The 22,150-nt window shown below is 37.7% G+C and overlaps 2 protein-coding genes and 1 pseudogene across 2 annotated transcripts; 2 read left to right on the top strand and 1 right to left on the bottom strand.

The window, feature by feature from the left end:
• The first annotated feature begins 2,829 nt into the window (after positions 1–2,829).
• On the top strand, positions 2,830–3,810 carry LOC100350621 (olfactory receptor 51G1-like). Its single transcript, XM_002708556.3, has one exon. It carries the CDS (start codon positions 2,830–2,832, stop codon positions 3,808–3,810), a length of 981 nt encoding a protein of 326 aa, XP_002708602.3.
• Positions 3,811–13,577: 9,767 nt separating this feature from the next.
• OLR96 (olfactory receptor Olr96) lies at positions 13,578–14,531 on the top strand. The gene is given in 1 exon segment (NM_001171447.1): positions 13,578–14,531. A coding segment is annotated over 1 exon segment (954 nt).
• Positions 14,532–18,246: 3,715 nt separating this feature from the next.
• LOC100350878 (olfactory receptor 52B2-like) lies at positions 18,247–19,147 on the bottom strand (annotated as a pseudogene).
• Between the last annotated feature and the right edge of the window lie 3,003 nt (positions 19,148–22,150).

Below are 22,150 nucleotides of genomic sequence, written 5' to 3'. Positions count from 1 at the left end.
AGAAAAAGGTGATTCTGAGAAATCGGTTTAAGCAGTTAGAGGATTTGGATGAGGTGGAAACAGGTGAAGTGATGTGGTAATGAGGTGGGATATTATTGGCTGCTTTAGTGGACAGAGGGTGTTTGACAGAGTGCTGAGAAAGAAATATGGACTGTTGTACAAAGGGGAAGACTGGAAATATCTGTAGTTTGGTGAACAAAAGTGGCAAAGATCAGTTTTAGGATCAGAAATAGAAAAACTTTCAGGGATTAAAAACCAGATGATTAGAGCATGGGAACGCGAAGGTGGGGAAGAAACGGAGTAGTGGGATACCAGACTTCTTGTTTCCAGCCACAAGAAAGCAGGATCTTACAACTATAACTAAAGCATTCCTTTTGTTCTGGGGGCAACAGGAAAAATTAATACATTTTAAGAACAGTCACAGGAATGACTTATCTTTGTTTCTAAGTATTCAGTATCTGCTATATGGAAAATTGATTTGGGGAGAGTAGCACAAGAGTGGAAAGGATGATATAACTTAGCAGGCTAATAAAATATTGCAGGAAAGAAATCATGACAGAGGTAAACAGTAGAGAAAAATGAAATTAAGTGCTTTTGACATAGAAGAAAGATAACTTGTTTGTGGATTAGATAGAGAAAAATGGTTTGAATAGCTGAGGACAATGCCTAGTTTTTACAGTTGAACTTCAAAACCAGTATTGCATCTATCCAGATGGAACTGTTAAAGCAGTTACCAAGGATTCTGTCCTAGACAAGTGATGTTTGTTGTGCCTTTTAGAAACCATGGATGCCTAGCAGAATGCTGAATGTACTATGCTACAGATCTCTACAGAGGTTAAAGATGGAGACAGAAGTTATGAATACATGGACAGTTTTAAAAGCCACATTACTGGATACTATCTCTTAGGAAAATAAAAGCAGAAATAAGATCAATGGTTCCTGTGACAATATTTAGAAACCTATCGGAGAGGACTGAATAAAGAATTTTAAAAAAACCTTCTAATCAAATAAGAGGAACAAGCAAAGTGAAGCCTAAACTAAACACTCTCCCCACAATACACACACACACATACACACACACACAATTATTTTTGGAAAAGCGTTTTACATGAGATCATTAACGGAACCATATGAGGCTATGAGTCTTAGTAGGATGAATACAGGAGAGTTGGGGATGTGATGACCAGAGATCACTGATTTGCTTGATTAGAATCATTTCAGTTTCATCTGGGTTTTGTGTATGAATCTAAAACAAAAACAGATTAGGTAAAGTGAGGAAAAGACGATTACACACCCTCTTAGGGTCTCAGAGGCCTTTTTCATACAGTTTTAGATAATCTCAGTTGATGCATTTAGGGGGTATATATACATATAATAATTAAAATGCACAAGATTCAAACTGAGACTGGATTGGGGTATGCATTTCCATACATGATTTAGTTGAATTATCTCAACAATACTGTGAAATGGGGCTTAAAAAACTGAAACTTAAGAAGCAAAGGAGGAAGAACAAGAAAAGCAAAAGAATGGCACCACAATGATTTAATCAGAATGGGGCTCTAGGTAAAAGTTGGAGGTGGGGTGACTTTATTCTAATATACTGGGAATGCTGGAATTGTGATTGCTGACACTTTCCCTGCATCTGTCAGAGATGTCCCAGGCCGTATCAAAAGATGGTGTCTTTAGGAAATCAATTGTGAGTTCTAGTGGCAACAAAAGAAAGATTCAGGATTACCAAAGCTAATATGACTCACAAATCAATTATATCCATGAGACAAATGTTAACAATTCACTAAGAAAATATCTGGATGTGTTGCACAGTAGGTATACACAAATGAACTCCAGAAAGACACTATGAAAGAGAACCAAGCCCTGAATACCTGAATATATAATGTGGCAGGTACTACCTAATCTTGGGAACTTGTGAACCTCTGGTTCTGATTTGAGTAAGCTTTAGGAAAGATTTATCTACTTTAATTTGTGACCACACTCACTTCACATACTGAGTATATAAAATGTGAAGTTATATCTTCTGATGTTATTTTTTTTTTTTTTTGAAAGGCAGAGTGGACAGTGAGAGAGAGAGATAGAGAGAAAGGTCTTCCTTTGCCGTTGGTTCACCCTCCAATGGCCACCATGGCCTGCGCGCTACGGCTGGCGCACAGCGCTGATCGGATGGCAGGAGCCAGGTGCTTATCCTGGCCTCCCATGGGGTGCAGGGCACAAGAACTTGGGCCATCCTCCACTGTACTCCCGGGCCACAGCAGAGGGCTGACCTGGAAGAGGGGCAACCAGGACAGAATCCGGTGCCCCGACTGGGACTAGAACCCGGTGTGCTGGTGCCGCAAGGCAGAGGATTAGCCTAGTGAGCCGCGGCGCCAGCCTTCTGATGTTATTTTTAAATGATTCCATTAAATATCCTTGTCAGAATCTGAGTGCTTAATACAGGATATAACCTTATTTAACATCTACAAAACAAGAGGGCAAATAAATGATGAGTCTAAAAGTAATTAAAAGCAAATAGACATACCAAAAATTAGTAGAAAATATAGGAGCATATTTTATAAACTTAGGAGAGGGAAGAACATCCTATAAATGACTTGAAACATAGAACTTTTAGGATAGAAGATTGATGATTGTATAATAATTATAAACTCTTCTAAGAATGTTTTTATTAAATATTTGACAAGTTATTGTTCTCCAAACTATGTAACATCCCAATAGAGCAATAAGAATTAAGAAAAAAATAAAATAGAAGAAAATGAATTGCCATCTTCTTTGGTTTATGTTTTTCTTTTTTTTAGGAATCTACATTTTGATGATAAGAAAATGGTTATTTGGGAAAGCTTCAAAAGAGGTTCTAATTCCAGTATTGGACAATTTGCTTCATTCTACCTCATCGGCATTCCTGGCTATGAGAATGTTCATCACTTTATCTCCATTCCATTTTCTGTGCTCTACCTGATTGGAATAACTGGTAACTGCGCAATCCTGCACATCATCCACATTAACACGAGTCTCCATGAGCCCATGTACTACTTCCTGGCCATGCTCTCCCTCACGGACATGGGGATGTCCATCTCCACACTTCCCACAGTGCTGAAGATGTTCTGGTTCAATGCTAGAGAGATTGGGGTGAATGCGTGTGTGGCCCAGATGTATTTTATTCATACTTTTTCTCTGATGGAGTCAGCTGTGCTCCTAGCCATGGCCTTCGACAGATATGTTGCCATATGTGATCCCTTGAGATACTCCAGCAAACTTTCTCCACAACGCGTTGTCTATATCGGGATCTTCATGGTAATCAGATGCTCCTTTGTTCTCCCTGTTGTTCTTGCTCGTGTTCCTACATTTTCCTTCTGTCGGTCCCGTGTTCTCTCTCACTCTTTCTGTTTGCACCAAGATGTCATCCGCTTGGCCTGTGACGACATCTCTTTCAATATTTTGTATGGCTTGTTTGTTGTAGCCTTTTATTGGGGTATAGATTCTCTGGGAATCCTTTTATCATATGCTTTTATCCTACATTCTGTGTTAGGCATTGCATCCAAGGAAGGAAAGCTCAAAGCCCTCAATACATGTGCCTCCCATATTTGTGCTGTGCTCATTCTTTATGTGCCAATGATAGGACTATCTTTAGTGCATCGCTTTGCCAAGCACTCTTCCCCAATTATCCACATAACCATGGCCAATGTTTACCTGTTAGTCCCACCAGTACTCAATCCAATTATTTATAGCATCAAGACAAAGCAAATTCGTCAGGGTTTCCTAAGGATATTAGTACCTAAAAAGCTTGGGTTTCCTCACATTTAGAAATCATAAGAATTCCTTAGACTTTTATAATCACCTTCTTCATCCTGAAGATATCCTGGTTATAATTATTTTTTTTTAAAAAAGATTTAATTATTTTATTTGAAAGAGACAGAAGCAGAGAGAGAGAGAGAGAGAGAGAGAGAGAGAGACAAGTCTTCCATCTGCTGGTTCACTCCCCAAGTGGCCACAATGGATGGAGCTGCACCATTCTGAAGCCAGGAGCCAGGATTGTCTTCCAGGTCTCCCACTCAGGCGCAGGGGCCCCAGGACTTGGGCCATCTTCTACTGCTTCTCCAGGTCATATCAGAGAGCATGATGTGAAGTAGAGCAGCTGGGACAAGAACTGGAACCCATTTGGGATACTGGCACTACAGGCAGTGGCTTTACCCACTACACCACAGCGCTGGCCAATTTCTTTTTTTTAAGACTCATTTATTTATTTTAAAAGTCAGAGTTAGAGAGAGGGAGAGACAGAGAGAGATATCATCCATCTATTGGTTTACTCCCCAGATGGCCGCAGTAGCCAGCACCAAGCCAGACCAAAGCCAGGAGCCAGGAGCTTCTTTTGGGTTTCCCACAGAGGGGGGCCCAAACACTTGGGCTACCTCCCACAGCTTTTCACAGGCCATTAACAGGGAGCTGGATCAGAAGTGGAACAACCAAGACACAAAGTGGTTTCCATATGGGATGCTGGCATCACAGCAGAGGCTTTACTTGCTATACCACCATGTGAGCTTCCTGTTCAGAATTCCTTGATCATGTTTGGTGCATAATACTTCCATGACATTTCATCAATTCTACATTTTTTTCAAGGAAAATACTATAATTTTGTGCATAATTACCTCCTAGCTTTAAGACATCTCTGAATCTTGGTATTGGAAGTCTTTTTTCAGTCAATTAACTTATGCAGCTACTTTTCTATTCATGCTGCAAGAATAGCTTAATTTTGCACATTACAACCAACACATAGAGAAGTTTAACTAGCCAAAGATCATCAAATGTAGTAGGGTTTCCATTGGTAACCAGGTGAATTTTCTTTTCATTGAGGCAAAGCGAACTTCAGTTATCAAATTTTAACAAAAATCAAAATTAAATGGATGTCTCAGTCTAAGGAATAAAATAAAGCACTACATTTTCTTGTTTCCATTACTTGTATCTTAATAAATTTCAGGAATAGACCAGGCAATAAATGTAGATTTTCTCCAAAGGGAAAATCCTCAAAGACTAATCAAAACTTCATAATAAAGTGACTATGAACACAACATAAGTGGAGTGACTAGCTATATTAAAATGTGATTAGCACACATTCCCTACTAAACAAATGCCTCACATACAGAACTTTAAACAAAAATACAGTGAGAAAATTTAACAATCATCAGTGGTATCTGTCTGAGACTTTAAGTATCTCACTCAATTCCCCGGGAAATAAGAGGAGGAAAAAAAACTAACTTCAACACTGAAACCTACAGTTCATATTCTAATCGTGGGAGAATGGAATAAAATTTGAGGTAATTAGAAAAAGAGTTCAAGTAGAACCTAAGCAAATATTTTATGCAAATATAATTTAAATTACCCAAAAACACTTATCTTGTAAAATAATAGCTAAAAGACAAAAATAAATAGGTTTTATATAATAGTATAGCTTAGGTAACTTGAGAAAACAACGAAAACATTATTTAGTTATGAGTAAAAATATTCAAAAAGTACTCTTATTTCAGGAAACTAAATAATAAAAAGAAATAAATTGTAAAGTTCCAAGTGAATTTAAAATACAAACTTCTCTGTGAAAATATACAGATGAAATAAGATAATGAGCCAGATTTTAGAGTGAAATGATCCAGTGAATGCTAGAGAACACAAAGGAATAAATATATTGAAATAGTTGGCATTATATAATCAGTTTTTCAGGAAATAAAATGTTTGATGATTATACAAAATAGATAGAGTGGAAATTTGAAGGGAAGTAAAACAGGGGCCAGCATTGTGCCTCAGAGGGTTAAGTTACTATCTGAGATGACAGCATCCCATCTCAGAGCACTGAATGGAATCCTGGCTCTTCCTCTTCCAAACCAGCTCCCTAAAAATGCACCTGGGAAGGTAGCAGAAGATGACCTAAGTTCTTGGGCCTCTCCACCCACATGGGAGAACTGAATGGAATTCCTGATTTTTGGCTTTGGGTTGGCTCAGCTGTTGCAGCCATAGGGAGTAGACCAGGGATGGAAGACTCTCTCTCCCTTGCTCCCCCCCCCCCCTTCCTCTGTCACTCTGCCTTTAAAATAAGTAAATCTTTAGAAAAATAAAGTAAAACAATTAGGAAGATAATAAGTTATATGTAAGACACTTTGGATATTCCCATTCTAGCCATGTGGATTGTTATAGTGGAAAACAGAGTAAAGAAAATAGAAGCTACAAAAAATGTTTTCCAGTATAAAAATATTCTTACTAACTTGGTGAAATTATTATAGATTACAAATATATAGGAAAATTTTCAATTAAACTGAAAGGAAATAAAACAGAGTCAGAATCACAGAGTTATTTACAAAATAAATTTTTTAGCGTCATGCATAAGAATTTCTAACGAAAAACATGCAATTCAATGTTATACATTCACATACTGAAGCGTTTATATATTAAATTATGTGCATCCAAACAAGGAAGGAGAGGTAGAAAGGATCAAGATGGGAATAAAAACTTAAACTAAAATTGTGCATCAGTTGATAATTTTTGAAAGTGGGTTGTGAGCACATGGGAAAGTAATATTATCTATCTATCTATCTATCTATCTATCTATTTATCTATCTATCTATCAGCTTACTCCAACAAGAATGGCTATTATCCAAAGGACAAAATAACAAATTCTGGTGAGGATATGGAGAAAAGGTAACCTTAATGCACTGTTGGTGGGAATGCAAATCATTACAACCAATATGGAGAACAGTCAGAAGTTCTTCACAAAATTAAAAATATATGCACTATATGACTCAGCTATCCCACTTGGGGGAATATGTTCTGACTGAAATGAAATCAGCATATGAAATACACACTTGCTTTTCTATGTTTATTGCAGCATTATGAATCGCAATAAAGTTATTAGATCAACCTAGATGCCCATCAATGGATGAATGGTTAAGGATAATTCTATATTATCTTTCAGTATACACAAACGAATATTATTCAACCATAAAAAATGAAATCCTGACACATGCAACATAATGGATAGAACTGGAGATCATCATCACAAGTGAAACAAACCAGTTACAGAAAGACAATTATGACATGTATTTTCTCTCACCCTCATAGGTTTTAATGTATATGTACTACATATGTGTAAATATATTTCTATAAAAATGTAAGACAGTAATTGCTAGAGATTGAGAAAAATGGGGTCATGGTGAGAGACCTGATAAAGTGTACAAGACACAGTTGGTGAAGTCATTGGTTCTGGTGATCCCCAGAGCAGTATGATAGAGAGAGTCCACAATATAGGAAACAGAAGGGATTATTGCCTTGTGTGATTTGTTTCTGTTCTTTATATCTTCTGAAACATTGCACTATGAGATGGGGATCTAAAATTTAAAAAACTCTGAAATCTAAAATTAAAAAAAATAAAATCTAAAATTAAAAAAAATAAGTGAGCAAAGAATACTATTCTAAAAAAGGTGGAGATTTAAGGTAAATAAATAAATTAATTAAATGATACCTGGAGATCAGTAATCTTCTACACTTCACTTTCTTACAATAAACTACTAGTAGTAAAATGAGGCTGAAATTACATTTGAAATTTCTACCTCTGATTAGAGAATTTATAGTTTTTTTTTAACTTTTACTTAGTAAATATAAATTTCCAAAGTACAGTTTATGGATTACAATGGTTTCCACCCCCCTCTAATTTCCCTCCCACTCGCACCCATCCCATCTCCCGCTCCCTCTCCCATTCCATTCACATCAAAATTCATTTTCTTTCTTTCTTTCTTTCTTTCTTTCTTTCTTTCTTTCTTTCTTTCTTTCTTTCTTTCTTTCTTTCTTTCTTTCTTTTTGACAGGCAGAGTGGACAGTGAGAGAGAGAGACATAGAGAAAGGTCTTCCTTTGCCATTGGTTCACCCTCCAATGGCCACCATGGCCAGCGCGCTATGGCCGGTGCACCGCGCCGATCCGATGGCAGGAGCCAGGAGCCAGGTGCTTCTCCTGGTCTCCCATGCGGGCCACAGCAGAGAGCTGGCCTGGAAGAGGGGCAACCAGGACAGAATCCAGCACCCTGACTGGGACTAGAACCCGGTGTGCCAGCGCCACCGGGCGGAGGTTTAGCCTAGTGAGCCGTGGTGCCAGCCAAGATTCATTTTCAATTATCTTTATATACAGAAGATCGATTTAGTATATATTAAGTAAAGATTTCATCAGTTTGCACCCACACAGAAACACAAAGTGTAAAATAGTGTTTCAATACTAGTTATAGCATTACTTCACATTAGACAAGACATTAAGGACAGATCCCACGTGAGAAGTAAGTACACAGTGACTCCTGTTGTTGACTTTACAATTTGACACTCTTGTTTATGGTGTCAGTAATCTCCCTAGGCTCGCATCATGAGTTGCTAAGGCTATGGAAGCCTCTTGGGTTTGCTGACTTCAGTCTTACTCCAACAGGGTCATAGTCAAAGTGGAAGTTCTCTCCTCCCTTCAGAGAAAGGTGCTTCCTTCTTTGATGGCCCTGTTCTTTCCACTGGGATCTCACTAGCAGAGATACTTCATTTAGGTCTTCTTTTCTTTTTTTTTTTTCCAGAGTGTCTTGGCTTTCCATGCCTAAAATACTCTCATTGGCTCTTCAGCCAGATCCACATGCATTAAGGGCTGATTCTGAGGCCAGAGTGCTATTTAGGACATCTGCCATTCTGAGTCTGCTGTGTATCCCACTTCCCATGTTGGATCATTCTCTCCCTTTTTGATTCTATCAGTTAGTATTAACATACACTAGTCTTGTTTGTGTGATCCCTTTGACTCTTAGACCTATCAGTGTGAATTTATAGTATTTTATACTCTACATGTCAATCCTGTTTCATGACTCAGTTAACCAACAGGCATTCAGAAGCCAATATTATTTACAAATGTTTAAGAGGTTTTATTCATTGAGCAAAAGCTTCTCTATTTTTTGTATCAAATTTACCTAAATTATTTCATTGGGAAGAATTCCCTGGCACAGTAAAAAAAGTACCAACCAGGGAATTGCAAGAGTTCAGTGATAACAACGATTTGATGTCTTACTCTGTGTTTTAAGGAAGACAATCCAAATAACTGAGTCTCATTTCTTCTAGGATTATTATTATTGAGAACTGAACTTGGGTCATTTACAAATTGTGAGTTAAATATCCCAGACCACTCTGCAATTTAAGTCTTTAATAAATCCCTCTTATTTGCTATATTGTCTAAAAGTCTATACTGTGTTATCAAATTCTAGATACTACTTAGTAGCTCAACTCCTGTTGCCTTACATCATTTGGTCCAGATTGAGATAATAAGCATTTGAAAACCTCTGTAGCACTCTGCACTCTTTTTTTTAAAAATAAGGTAAGCAAATTTCATGTAATCCATATATACAGATTTTTGGAAGGTAACATTACTTCCTACCCTACCCTCCCTCCTGCCCATGATCCCACCCTTTCTCCTCCTTCCTCTCTTGTTTGCTCTCTCAATTTTTATAATGATCTACATTCAGCTTACTTTATACTCTTGAGATTAACGACTCTATACTCCTGAATTGCAACATCCTGCTAGAATCTGGAAGATGCAAAACAGGATTTGTGAAAGGGATAAAAACTGAAGTGTTGGCACTGACAGGGTTGCAGAAACTGCCCTGAATTCATCCTGGGACCTCCTGTCTCTAAGGACTGGTTGAAGGCTTATTAATTCATCCTTCTTACTCTGAGAATTCAAAAAAGGTCACACATGGCAAGCGGAGCTGTTCTACCACGTATGCAAGATCTGGGCAAAAATAAAACTAGGAGGTAACATAAAGATACATAGAGGAACTTGAGACACAAAAGAGAAAGGCAGACATTGAATGTGAGAAGGGAGATCTACATACTGGTTCAGGAAAGGAGAGGTTATCAATTCTTTTACATTTGTAATTTTCATGAAAATATTGTTATTGTTCATGTTCATAAAATCTGTTATATTTGGCTTTTCAGATATTTAAGGCTTTCTTTAGATACCTTTGACATCCATGGTGGTGGTCTCTGCCCATGGATGTGCAGTTTACATATGGTGAAGGAGTATTTTCAGACATAACAGATCAGGAATTCCAGAATAACATTGAAAATGCAGGTAACCTTTAAGGTCCCTTCCAATCCCAAGTATCTGAATTTTAACATGATTTACCTCAGAGGTTTCAGCCCTACAAGTCTTTTAGACTTTCTAATTCACAAATGAACTCCATCCTCCTCATTTTCTTCCTACAGGGAATGGTGGGAGATGTCACAGGGGCAGGTGGGTGAGTTTGAAATTGTAGGCTCAGGAGCAGTAGGGGTTGAGCTGCCAAAGTGGAGCAGTGCTTCAACATAAGATGTTATAGAATAACAGGTTATAGAATAATGGGATGGCTAAATTCAAGTGAACATATGGAATACAGGGGCACATCAAGAAGGTTGTATGGGAATAGATGTTGAGTAAAATGAAAAGCATAGGGTAGGGCCATGATAATTATCAGAAGAATACCAGGGAAGATTAAAAAGATAAAGAAGGGATTTCTGTCACTGGCTATACTGGGTCTTCACTGTATGAAACAGACAAAGACTAATCTAATTCCCACCACACAGGCTACCTGGACCATTTTTATGACATACCCAGATATAGTATTCCCTCTAAGAGGATGCTACAGTCTCCTCATTTCTGCCAACCTCCCATTATGAGCCAAGTACTTATTATTATTATTGTTATTACTGATTTTGCTGTTTTCATTGTCTTCATTGTTTTTGTCATTGATATTTTCTGATCACTGTAAATAAAGGACATATTTAAGTAGTTAGCTGTTTTTAAAAAGTAGTCTTTTTTAATCCTTAGCAATGCCCTCTTAAAGTACTCTCTTTAGTTTACAGAGGAAGCAAATTAGATGCACATAGCAAAATGTATGATTTGCAAAAAAAATGATTTGTCCACAATTAAAAAAAGAACAAGTATGAGAACTAGAATGTAACCCATAGTGATGTGAATGTAGAACCAGAGAAATGGAGGGTTAACCAGGGCATGGGTGAACAGTTGTCTCCTTTAAGACAAAAATATTTGAGACAACTGACTTCATAACACCCTTTGGTGTTATCTTTCAACTTCTTAAAAGTGGGAGCAAGAGGTTGTAACATCAGAGAAATAGTCTGAACTGACTACGTGGTGAGGCCAAACAGAAGGCTCCTTTCCAAGTTCTCATTATGACTGCAAAATTGTGCAGGAATCATCAAAAAGAAGGGCTAAGAATGGGAGATCTGGCCATCGAAAGTCAGCCAGCATGGAGAGAAGGATGAAATAGACAAGCCAAGTGTCAGAGAACAGTTATTTGGGGTAGTTGTACAGCAGACAGAATGAGGGAATCAGCATGGATTTAAGTGTCAGGTATACATTATGTGGGTAGGGCTTAATTGTAATACAAACAATGAGAAAGACCAAATTTATTGTTGAATTTACTTGTTTTGATTTCTTGCTTATGGATCTTCTATTTCCTAGAAAATGGCTATTTTCAAACATATTTAGCAAATATTTGTTTTAGGTTTATATACATATAACTGAGGGGGCTGGAAAGAATTTTGGTCTCTCAAAGGTCCAGAGTAGACTTTTAAAAGGTGCCAACTTATTTACTCAGGGTGGCAAATAATCTGTAACTGTTTATTTGCTTTCCTAGGAGGGTAAGTAATTGGAACTGCTACTTTCAGCATTTTATTGAGGCTGGGTTCTTTGCAAGTAGGATTTTAAGAGGCATGTTATGTTTCTCCTTATGTTTTTTTTTTAATTTTTTAAAATTTTTTTGACAGGCAGAGTCAGACAGTGAGAGAGACATAGAGAGAGTTATAGACAGTGAGAGAGAGAGACAGAGAGAAAGGTCTTCCTTCCATTGGTTCACTCCCCTAATGGCCGCCACGGCCGTCGCTGTGCTGATCTGAAGCCAGGAGCCAGGTGCTTCCTCCCGGTCTCTCATGCGGGTGCAGGGACCCAAGCACTTGGGCCATCCTCCACTGCCCTCCTGGGCCACAGCAGAGAGCTGGACTGGAAGAGGAGCAACCGGGACTAGTACCTAGCACCCAACCGAGACTAGAACCCAGGGTGCCGGTGCCGCTAGTGGAGGATTAGCCAAGTGAGCCACGGTGCCGGTCCTTATGTTTCTTTTTTGATTACAGAAGTCGAGACAAATCTCCTTATTTAGTGTCAAGGCTGAATGGCAACAGACTCATTCTGCCCATAATATTTTGTTCTTGTTACTATTTTGTCATATTTTCCTTTTGCTTTATATCATAGATAATTCCTTCATCATTATACAAGTCCTATCTTCTCAATGATAATTTTACATGTTTTGTAGAAATAGCAAGTTTCTAAATAATCAATTAGTTCCAAAACATAATAGGTAGAAGACTTTGCATTTTGAAATCAAGAGTGTCAATTCTACCTCCTCAAATTACATATTTTTATCATTAAAATTATTTTTTAAATATTTATATATTCATGGTATTAAATCTTCTGTAATCTATATTTACATCTTGAGGATGTCAGGACAAAACCAATTTTATATCAGAGTTGATTGTCTGAAAAGACCTGGCTTGTGACATTAATTATGTAGTGTGGCTAGGCTAGGAAGAACAAGAACCTGGATGCCCAATACTTGCTTGAATTCTGTAAAGGAATCTTGCATGGTATTCTTCTTTTTTTTTTTTTTTTTTTTTTTTTTTTGACAGGCAGAGTGGACAGTGAGAGAGAGAGACAGAGAGAAAGGTCTTCCTTTGCCGTTGGTTCACCCTCCAATGGCCGCCGCAGCTGGCGTGCTGTGGCTGGCGCACCACGCTGATCCGATGGCAGGAGCCAGGAGCCAGGTGCTTTTCCTGGTCTCCCATGGGGTGCAGGGCCCAAGCACCTGGGCCGTCCTCCACTGCACTCCCTGGCCACAGCAGAGAGCTGGCCTGGAAGAGGGGCAACTGGGACAGAATCCGGGCGCCCCGACCGGGACTAGAACCCGGTGTGCCGGCGCCACTAAGCGGAGGATTAGCCTAGTGAGCCGCGGCGCCGGCCTGCATGGTATTCTTGAAAGTCAAAATACCAAGCTTATAGAGATAAAGAGATACCATGTAAATCACTGCAGGAGATAGAGATAGATAAATGATAGAGAAGATAAGGTAAGGTAAGATATAATAGATGATGGATAGACGGATACAAGGATAATGTAAGACTGGTACCCCAGCCTTGAAAGTTTCTAAAGATAATTATAAAATTTAAAATGTGGAATGGAGTTTGTGTGTCCTACTATAGAAAGTGTTTTTGGAAGAAGAAAATCTATGTTTAAAACAATGTTGAATGGATTTTTTTGGGGGGAACAGAAAGGAAGTTCTTGGTGGCTATAAAGTGGATATTTTACTTTACTGAAATTACTAGCAATGAAATGGAGAAACACAAAGGAAATGAGTGACTACAGGTAAGCAATGAAATTTTTTTTTCCCCTTTGACTCACGCAGATCAAGCATTGTAATTTCCTCATTAGAAGATGATCATGGAATTGGACAGTCGCTTAATAGTCAGCATTATGGCAACCTCAAACTCCAGCAATATCCTGTCCTCCACATTCTACTTCACAGGTATCCCTGGCTATGAGGACTTTCACCACTGGATTTCCATCCCATTCTGCTTTCTCTACCTTGTTGGGATAGTGGGTAACTGCACCATACTGCATATCGTCCGGATAGACCCCAGGCTCCATGAGCCCATGTACTATTTCCTGGCCATGCTTTCTCTCACTGACATGGGCATGTCCTTTCCTGCAATGGTATCACTCTTCCGGGTGCTGTGGTCCATTTCCAGGGAGATCCAGTTCAGTGTCTGTGTGTTTCAAATGTTTCTAATTCACACTTTTTCCTTCACGGAATCATCTGTGCTCTTGGCCATGGCTCTTGACCGGTATGTGGCTATCTGTCACCCTCTGCGCTATGCTACCATTCTCACTCCAAAGCTCATCATCAAGATTGGGATTGCAGCCCTGCTCAGGAGTGCTATTCCACTAGTCCCACTTCTGGTCCGCTTGACCTTCTTTTCCTTTTGTCACTCTCATGTCCTTTCCCATTCCTACTGTCTGCACCAGGACATTATCCACCTTGCCTGTGCTGACATTAAGTTTAATGTTATATACGGGCTGGTTGTGATCATTATGTTGTGGGGTTTGGACTCTTTGGGTATTTTTGTGTCTTATGTTTTTATCCTTCACTCAGTGTTAAGAATTGCATCCCGTGAGGGGAGGCTCAAGGCCCTCAACACGTGTGCATCCCACATCTGTGCTGTTCTCATTTTATATGTGCCTATGATAGGAGTATCTATTGTCCATCGTTTTGCCAAACACTCTTCCCCGTTTGTCCATATCTTCATGGCACATATCTACTTGTTGGTTCCACCAGTGCTCAATCCAGTCATCTATAGTGTGAAGACCAAGCAGATCCGCCAAGGTATCCTCCACCTCTTTTCTCCCCACAAAATCAGTTCTTTGTGATATAGGCTTGCCCGCAAGACAATAATGGGACTGGCATTGTGGCATAGTGGGTTAAGCTGCTGCTTGCAATGCCAGCACCTTATATAGTCATTGTTTGTGCCCCAGTTGCTACATTTCTGATCCAGCTCCCTACTATCATGCCTCGGAAAGTAGTGGAAGATGGCCCAAGTGCTTGGGCCCCTGCCACCCAATGGAAGACCCGGAAAAAACTCTGGATTCATGGCTTTATCCTAGAACAGCCCAGGCCATTACAGCTATTTGGGTAGTAAACCAGTAGACAGAAGATCTTTCTCTGTATGCTATGCTAATATAGCTCTTAGAATGTATTGTTAATATTATATTCATGTTTATAAAATACACCTTTAAAGAATTTAGAAAACACACATACTCAAACTTATGATGATCCTTCCTAGAAAAATATAGATGCTGAAGAGCTGAATGATTGAATGTAAACTTGAATAAAACTACTACTCAAAGAGTACTCTATACTTTGTGTGTCTGTGTGGGTGCAATTTGTTGAAATCTTTACTTAGTATATACTAAGTTGATCTTCTGTCTATAAAGCTAATTGAAAATGAATCTTGATGAAGAATGGGATGGGAGAGGGAGTGGGAGATGGGATGGTTGCGGGTGGGATGGAGGTTATGGGGGGAAAAGCCGCTATAATTCAAAAGTTGTACTTTCGAAATTTATATTTATTAATAAAAGTTAAAAAAATAAAAAAATAATGAAAGGAAAAAATAGGCAAGTGTGTACTATGAATTGAGAACAGAAGATTTTTCTTACTTTGGGAAATGTAATAATGGAATAATGGTTGGAATTCAGTTCTCTGGTAAAAGTTATCACTTTTAAATCCAAAAGCATTCTTGTTCTTGTCCAATCATAATACTGTGAAGCATCTATCTCATTTGTGTGTGGTTTATGTTACAAGATTTTCCTGCTTGTATTATCTTCTTAGATAACATTGTGTGATTTATTTGCCTTTGAAAGAATTCTCTGCATTGTTGAAGAATCTGTAAAATACCAAGAAGCCCAAATAATAATCAAAAATTTTGTATTCCAACCCCCATCTTAAGGCAAAAATAGAATGTAATTATTCATAATGACAGGTGCTATTGATTATGCATTGGTCAACTTTATGCTACAAAATTACTTTCTGGGCAAACACAATGGCCATGAAAAAAAATAGCAGAGACTTCTACTGTCTTTACCAATAAAGTGTTCAGCAATTTTATAAAAAACACACAAAGTGTTATTAGTAATTGCTTTTTCATTATCCCACGTAGGCTTTCAGTCCTTTAGTCTTATTTATAACTAATCATAATTATATGATGTTATAACAAAATAATAATTTTTAAGAAAACTTTGATGATGAGAATTTGTCACAGTGGTTCAGATGTTGCTTTGGAGAGCCATATCCCACAGTGGAATGTCTGGCTTCAATTCGCAGTTCCTGCTCCTGATTATAGTTCCCTGCTAATTAATATATTGGGAGGCAGCAGGAAACAGCTCAACTACTCTGGTTCCTGCCACTCATGTGAGAAACCCAGATTGTGTTCTGGGTCCCTGTCTTCAGTGTGGTATAGGCCTGACTGCCACAGGCAATTAGGGAGTGAACCAGCAAGTGGAAGATCTCTCTTTGTTTGTCAGTCTGTCTCTCTGCCTTTCAAATAAATGTGAAAAGAGAACAGTACAGATAATGACTTGATTATACATAGAATCTATAAACAGTTATGCACATTTGTAAAAAGAATAATACCAATATAAATTTTTAAGACAATCCATTTAATTAAACCACCAGATGGCATAATATATTTTATTGTTAATTATTATTACTTTATTTTATTATTTTGAATAATTATTTTATTTATTTTTATCTATGTGATGGGAAATATTTTAATTATTTTGTTAACTTAGAGATAAATATTTTCTAGTATATAAAAGGAATTATAATCACAGTAATTAGGGTAAATGGGTTTATAAATGATAAAATATCACCTAGATACTACAACATGTAAATAACAAGACTGATGTAGGAAGAGGAAAGCTAAGAAAATTTTACATGCTTATAAAATACATGAAATGAGCAGTAGATGTTCAGCTAGCAGTTAAGATGCCTGGATTCCATATCTGAGTACCTGTGCTAGATAATCTATCTCTGCTTCCAGACTCCTGCTTCCTACAAATGCAGATCCTGGCAGACAGTGATGATGATCCAAGTGATTGAGCTATTGCCATCCATGTTGAGCACCCAGTTCCTGGCTTTGGTTCTGTTCAGTCCATGGGAGGTCTTTTTCTATTTATATCTGTATGTTTCTCTATCTCTGTGCCTCTCAACTAAGTAACTAAGAAAATAAATTTTTAAGAGTAAAATTGATCCAGTGAACATAATCCTAATCAGATGCCATGATTTTTTCGTCTGGAGAACTGCCTTGGGATAGCCTTGTTCCTATTAAATCAGAATACTGAAGATACTACCAAGTAATCTGGGTCTTGCAGTCAGACCTAATTGGAGACAATTATATTCACTGCCCTGCAAATATTGTGTCTGAGACAAGTTGGTGTCACCAAACTCAGTAAAGAAGTACCTGCTTTCCTGCCTTGGAGGTCCTATAGCAGCCTAGTATTTGTCCCTCTGAGTCATACTTACTTATTTTACATTCTCTGATGTCCTAACACAACTCAGAATGTTTCCTTGTAATAGCCTGCTTTCTTGCTCATTTAATCTAATCAAAAGTGATTTCTAGAGTGTGTAGTCACAAGATGCTATATTACAATAAATAATAAAGGAGATAAAAATAGACATCTTTTGAAAACTAATGGAAGTATTAAGAAGAAAGAAAACCAAGAATTTAACCTATTTGATCTATAGGTCTTATATATAAGAACATATCAAGGATTCCATTTATAAATCATTCACAATTACTACTATTTGAGTGATTAAGCATTTTTCTGTTCAGGTAACATGTATTAAATTACCTGCATCTTCTGGTTCCTGTGATTTCAATGGTCATGCTGGGATAAGAAGTAACCCCTGATATCATGCATTTCACATTCTATCTTCTCCATAGGAAATTGGAATAGAGCTGGTGTTATCTATACCGAAAATGCATTTAAATTTCTTTTTTAAAAGTATCTATTCATATATTTATAAGAATTACAGAGATAGAGGGAAAGATAAAAGAGAGAAAAGGAGAGTGAGAGACCAAGAAAGATTCTTTCATCCTCTGATTCACTCCAAGTGAATGCAATGGCTGGAGCTGGACCAGGCAGAGCCAGAAGCCAAGAACTTCTTCTGGGTTTCTTACATGGGTGTGGGAACCCACACATTTGGGCCATCCTCCACTGCTTTCCCAGGCACATCAGCAGGGAGCTGCAGTGACTTGAATGAGCACTTATATTTGATGCTGGTTTTGCAGACAGTGGCTTAACCCACTGTGCCACAACACTAGCCCCAAATTTCATACTCTATTATGCTGACATTCCACTGATTATTATTTTAATACATTGAAATACTCCTTGTGGTGTCTAAATTCCATGCCTGTTTCTTGTTAGCTCCACCTTAGGAAGATAGCATGAAATATAAATATTTTAAATTCTAATCAAAGCTGAGATATTCTGGAAGTACATATTCCAACATTAATCAGACTTGATATTTAAAACATTTTCACCCATCCTAGGCACCCCTGTTCCTCTTTTCTTCATCTCTCTTGGTTCATTTCAGTTGGCTACAGAGTCCTAGTACTCGCACTCTTATCTCCTTGGTCTTTACCCCATAGACAATGGGGTTCAGGGTGGGTGGCATCAGTAAGTAGAGGTTTGCCAAGAGTATAAGGATGTGCCCAGGCACATGGTGCCCAAAGTGGTGGGTAAAGAAGGAAAAGAAGGCTAGAGTGTAAAATAATAAGATGACACATAAATGAGCTCCACAGGTTCCAAAGGCCTTTTTCCGGGCTTCCCTAGAAGGTAGTCGGAAGACTGTTTTCAGGATAAGCCAGTAGGACAGGGAGATGAGGACAAAGTCCAGCCCTGTGGTGAGGAGAGCAGCAGTGAGCCCATAAATGCTGTTAAGTGCAATGCTGTTGCAGGCCAACTTAGCAATGCCCATGTTCTCACAATAGGTGTGGCGGATGAGGTTGCTCCGGCAGAAGTGGAGCCTCAGAACCAGGAGGACACCGGGAGTGACCACAGCCACGCTCCGAGCCACCAGAACCAGGCCCACCTTGCCAATGAGAGAGCTTGTAAGTAGGGTAGCATAATGGAGAGGTGCACAGATAGCCACATAGCGATCAAACGCCATGGCCAATAGAACAGCAGATTCAGAGAGGAACAAAGCATGGACAAAAAACATCTGAGTGAGGCAAGCAGGAAACGTTACCAGGGAAGGGCCCTTCCAGAAGATGAGAAGCATTTGAGGCACAGTGACAGTACAAAGCAGGACATCGTTGAGGGCCAGCATCGCCAGGAAGATACATGGGTTCGTGGAGGCTCCTGTCCTGAGCCACCACTGCCGTGACCAGCCCATTGCCCATCACAGCCAGGAGGTACATGAAGCTGAAAGGGATGGAGATCCAAATCTGCAAGTCTTCCAAACCTGGGACACCAGTCAGCAGAAAGGTGGTGAACTGAGTAGCTGTATGGTTGGATTTCACTACTGAGAGATGGTCGGATTCTATTTCATGAAAATCAGAAAGAAAAATGCAGTAAGCATTATTAGGAAATTAGCAAGTATTCTTTCTTCCTTGTTAAGACCTAATCATTGCTTTTAGCATAATGATGTGGAAGGAGCAAGAAAAACAATAAAGTGGTCCCAGATAAGTTACTTAAATAATTCAATGATTGTGGACATATGCCTTTTCTTTTACAGGGAAGTTTGTTGTCTTTGCAAAAAAAAAAAAAAAAAAAAAAGTGAATCAGAAGATTTAAGAATTGCATTCTTTTTTCTTATAACAATTGTTCTAATCATATAATTTATGTCTATGTCTTGAACTTTTATTGCACCTATTTGATTTTTGTCTTTCTAACTTGACAATAAATTTTTAATTACATAAAAGTGCCTTTTATTTTCTTTCCATAAAACTGAATGGAAGACTGGATAGGGTAGTCCACGTCTGCATTTACAAATTGAATAAGAGGAGAGGAGTGAAATGGCAACTTGACATGTAACCACAGGCAGCATGAACTTGCCAACAATTTTTCCCTTCCTAAGGTAATGAAAAATATTCCCTTAGCCAAATTTTCTATCACAAAGAAAAAATCATTACTCATCTGCTTTTCCATGAAACCTTTGATGGTTATGAGTGAATTATGTAATTTAATGTGCTGTACAAAGTATGACATATTCATGCTCTAATCAGTACTGCCTCACAAGGATTACAACATGAAATCAAATTAGATAAATCACAATTCAGAGTACAGTATGCTTCCATCAGAGTAGCAAAACTCACTGTCAAATGTGAAGTCTATTAATAATTTCATACTTAACTCTGACAGAGCTTTCTCTAGAGTAGAGTGACTATCATTTTTCTATCTACTGACAAGAGTACAAGATGAACCCACAGCAACTTCTTAAATATAATAAGGGTTCTAATTTTAGTATATCAAATAGTATGTTAAACTAAAAATGGTTATTCTCTAAAAAATACCCCAAATGTAAAATTATTCATTATTCAGAGCTACAAAAAATTCAATCTTATAATAAAAATTAATACTTTTGGTAAATAAATAGTGCATGTTTATCAACACTTTGTGGCTTTAACTCTTAGGAAGCTCCAAAATTGTGGAGAATCAATGTTATTAATTCTAAAAAAGAAAAAAAAAGAAAAACTCTATCTAATCTAGAATCTACACAAGCTGCAGTTTTCATGTGAGTCTTCACAGCACCAAGATTACACTGTATTACAAGAAAGCTATCAACATCGCTTGCATTCATTGAAATCTTCCTTTTCACCTTATCCTGACCTCTAGCAAGGAAGGAGAGCAAATCATCACATTATGAGCGTGTGCTTGTCCTATTCTCCTTCACACTGCTTCCTCTCTCCTCTCCTCTCCTCTCCTCTCCTCTCCTCTCCTCTCCTCTCCTCTCCTCTCCTCTCCTCTCCTCTCCTCTCCTCTCCTCTCTTCTCCTTTCCAGTTCAGGACAAAAGTATAAGATTTCTAGTCTGAGAGCAAACACATACAATAAATATGGAGATTTTAATGAAAATTCCAAAAGACAAATATATTTGCATGATTTTTTTTAAATATGGAGGTAACCACTATTTTATAATGTCCTTAAAACTGAAAGTTTGTTTGATTTCTCCAGTTGCCTCCTAGCATTGCCAGTCTTTTCTGTATAACCATAATGTAGAAAACAGTTGCATATTTAAATATAACAAATTTAAATAGAAGTTACCACATAGCACAGAAATTGACAATATAGTAGTAATATAAATAATGATTAAAAATATTTATTGGCACTTACAATATACTATATATTTTCCTAAAATCTCTTCTAAGCACTTTACATGTAATATCCAATTTAAGCATCACTGCTACTATATAAAATAAATTGTTATCACCCCAATTTTATATAGAAAGAAACATGGGCACTGGAGGAATGCTGTTCAAGAGTGACAGTCACTACTGAGTATGTAGAACCTATCTTCAGATCCAAGGATAACAATTACATAATGCACAGTTTTCACTGCAGCAATGTTCTAATTTACCTTTTAGAGACATAGTTTTGTTTTGTTTTGTATTTTTTTCTAAATCATTGGGAACAAAAGGCAGATTATGAATTTCCTCTTGGCAACTCTCACAGTGATTAGTCTTAGGTCTTGGATAAAAAGATCTCGCTTGTGAGAACTCAGAGGGGATGTGTGTATATACTCATTTGCATTGTACCTCAACACCTGTAAAAAGAACCTTGGGAATAACATCTAGGCATAAGTCAATTGAATGTTTTCTTTGCTTAGTAGTTGCCTTTACCCCTGAGAGTTCACAGTCAATATTTGGATTAGTTTCCTAGATTAAGTTTTTCATATTCATGAAATGATGCTTCTAATTATGAACTACGTTTGGTAACTTTCTATATCAAATAGAATTTCTGAGCAGCATGTCTGCATATTTTTGTCAACTCAGTATTAAGTGTTTATAGAAAATTATTAGAAATAAGGAGATTCCCTGCACATGACAATTCGGGAACATGAATGTATTTGTGACAAGGCCATATTCCTGATGATGTTTTAAAATACTTCAATTAATTACCAAATGTCTTTCAGTGTGATAAGTTGAGGTTTACTCAGGGAAAATTGTGATGGTATATTTAAAAAACTACAACTTTTCAAACCTGGCTTTTAAATATTAATAGGCATTATTTTATAATGAACCGTTAGGGTTACAGAAAAATTATTCAGAAAGAATGGAAAACACACCTATTCCCTTACTGTCACTCTTATTTCCCTTTTCATTAAGGTCTTACATTGGTAGAATAAATTCATAACAATTGGTCAGTGAATTGTTGATGCCTTCTTATTAGCTGAAGTTCATATTTACATTAGACCTCACCCTGTATATTTATACACATTTTTGTTTTTAAGTTTTTTATAAAAAGAGAATGCATTTCATAAATACAGTTC

Source organism: Oryctolagus cuniculus, chromosome 1 (assembly GCF_051225735.1).
Source record: "Oryctolagus cuniculus isolate XC-2025 breed Fujian yellow rabbit chromosome 1, ASM5122573v1, whole genome shotgun sequence".
Classification (NCBI taxonomy): Eukaryota; Metazoa; Chordata; class Mammalia; order Lagomorpha; family Leporidae; genus Oryctolagus; species Oryctolagus cuniculus.
This window is presented reverse-complemented; position numbering and strand designations above follow the sequence as displayed.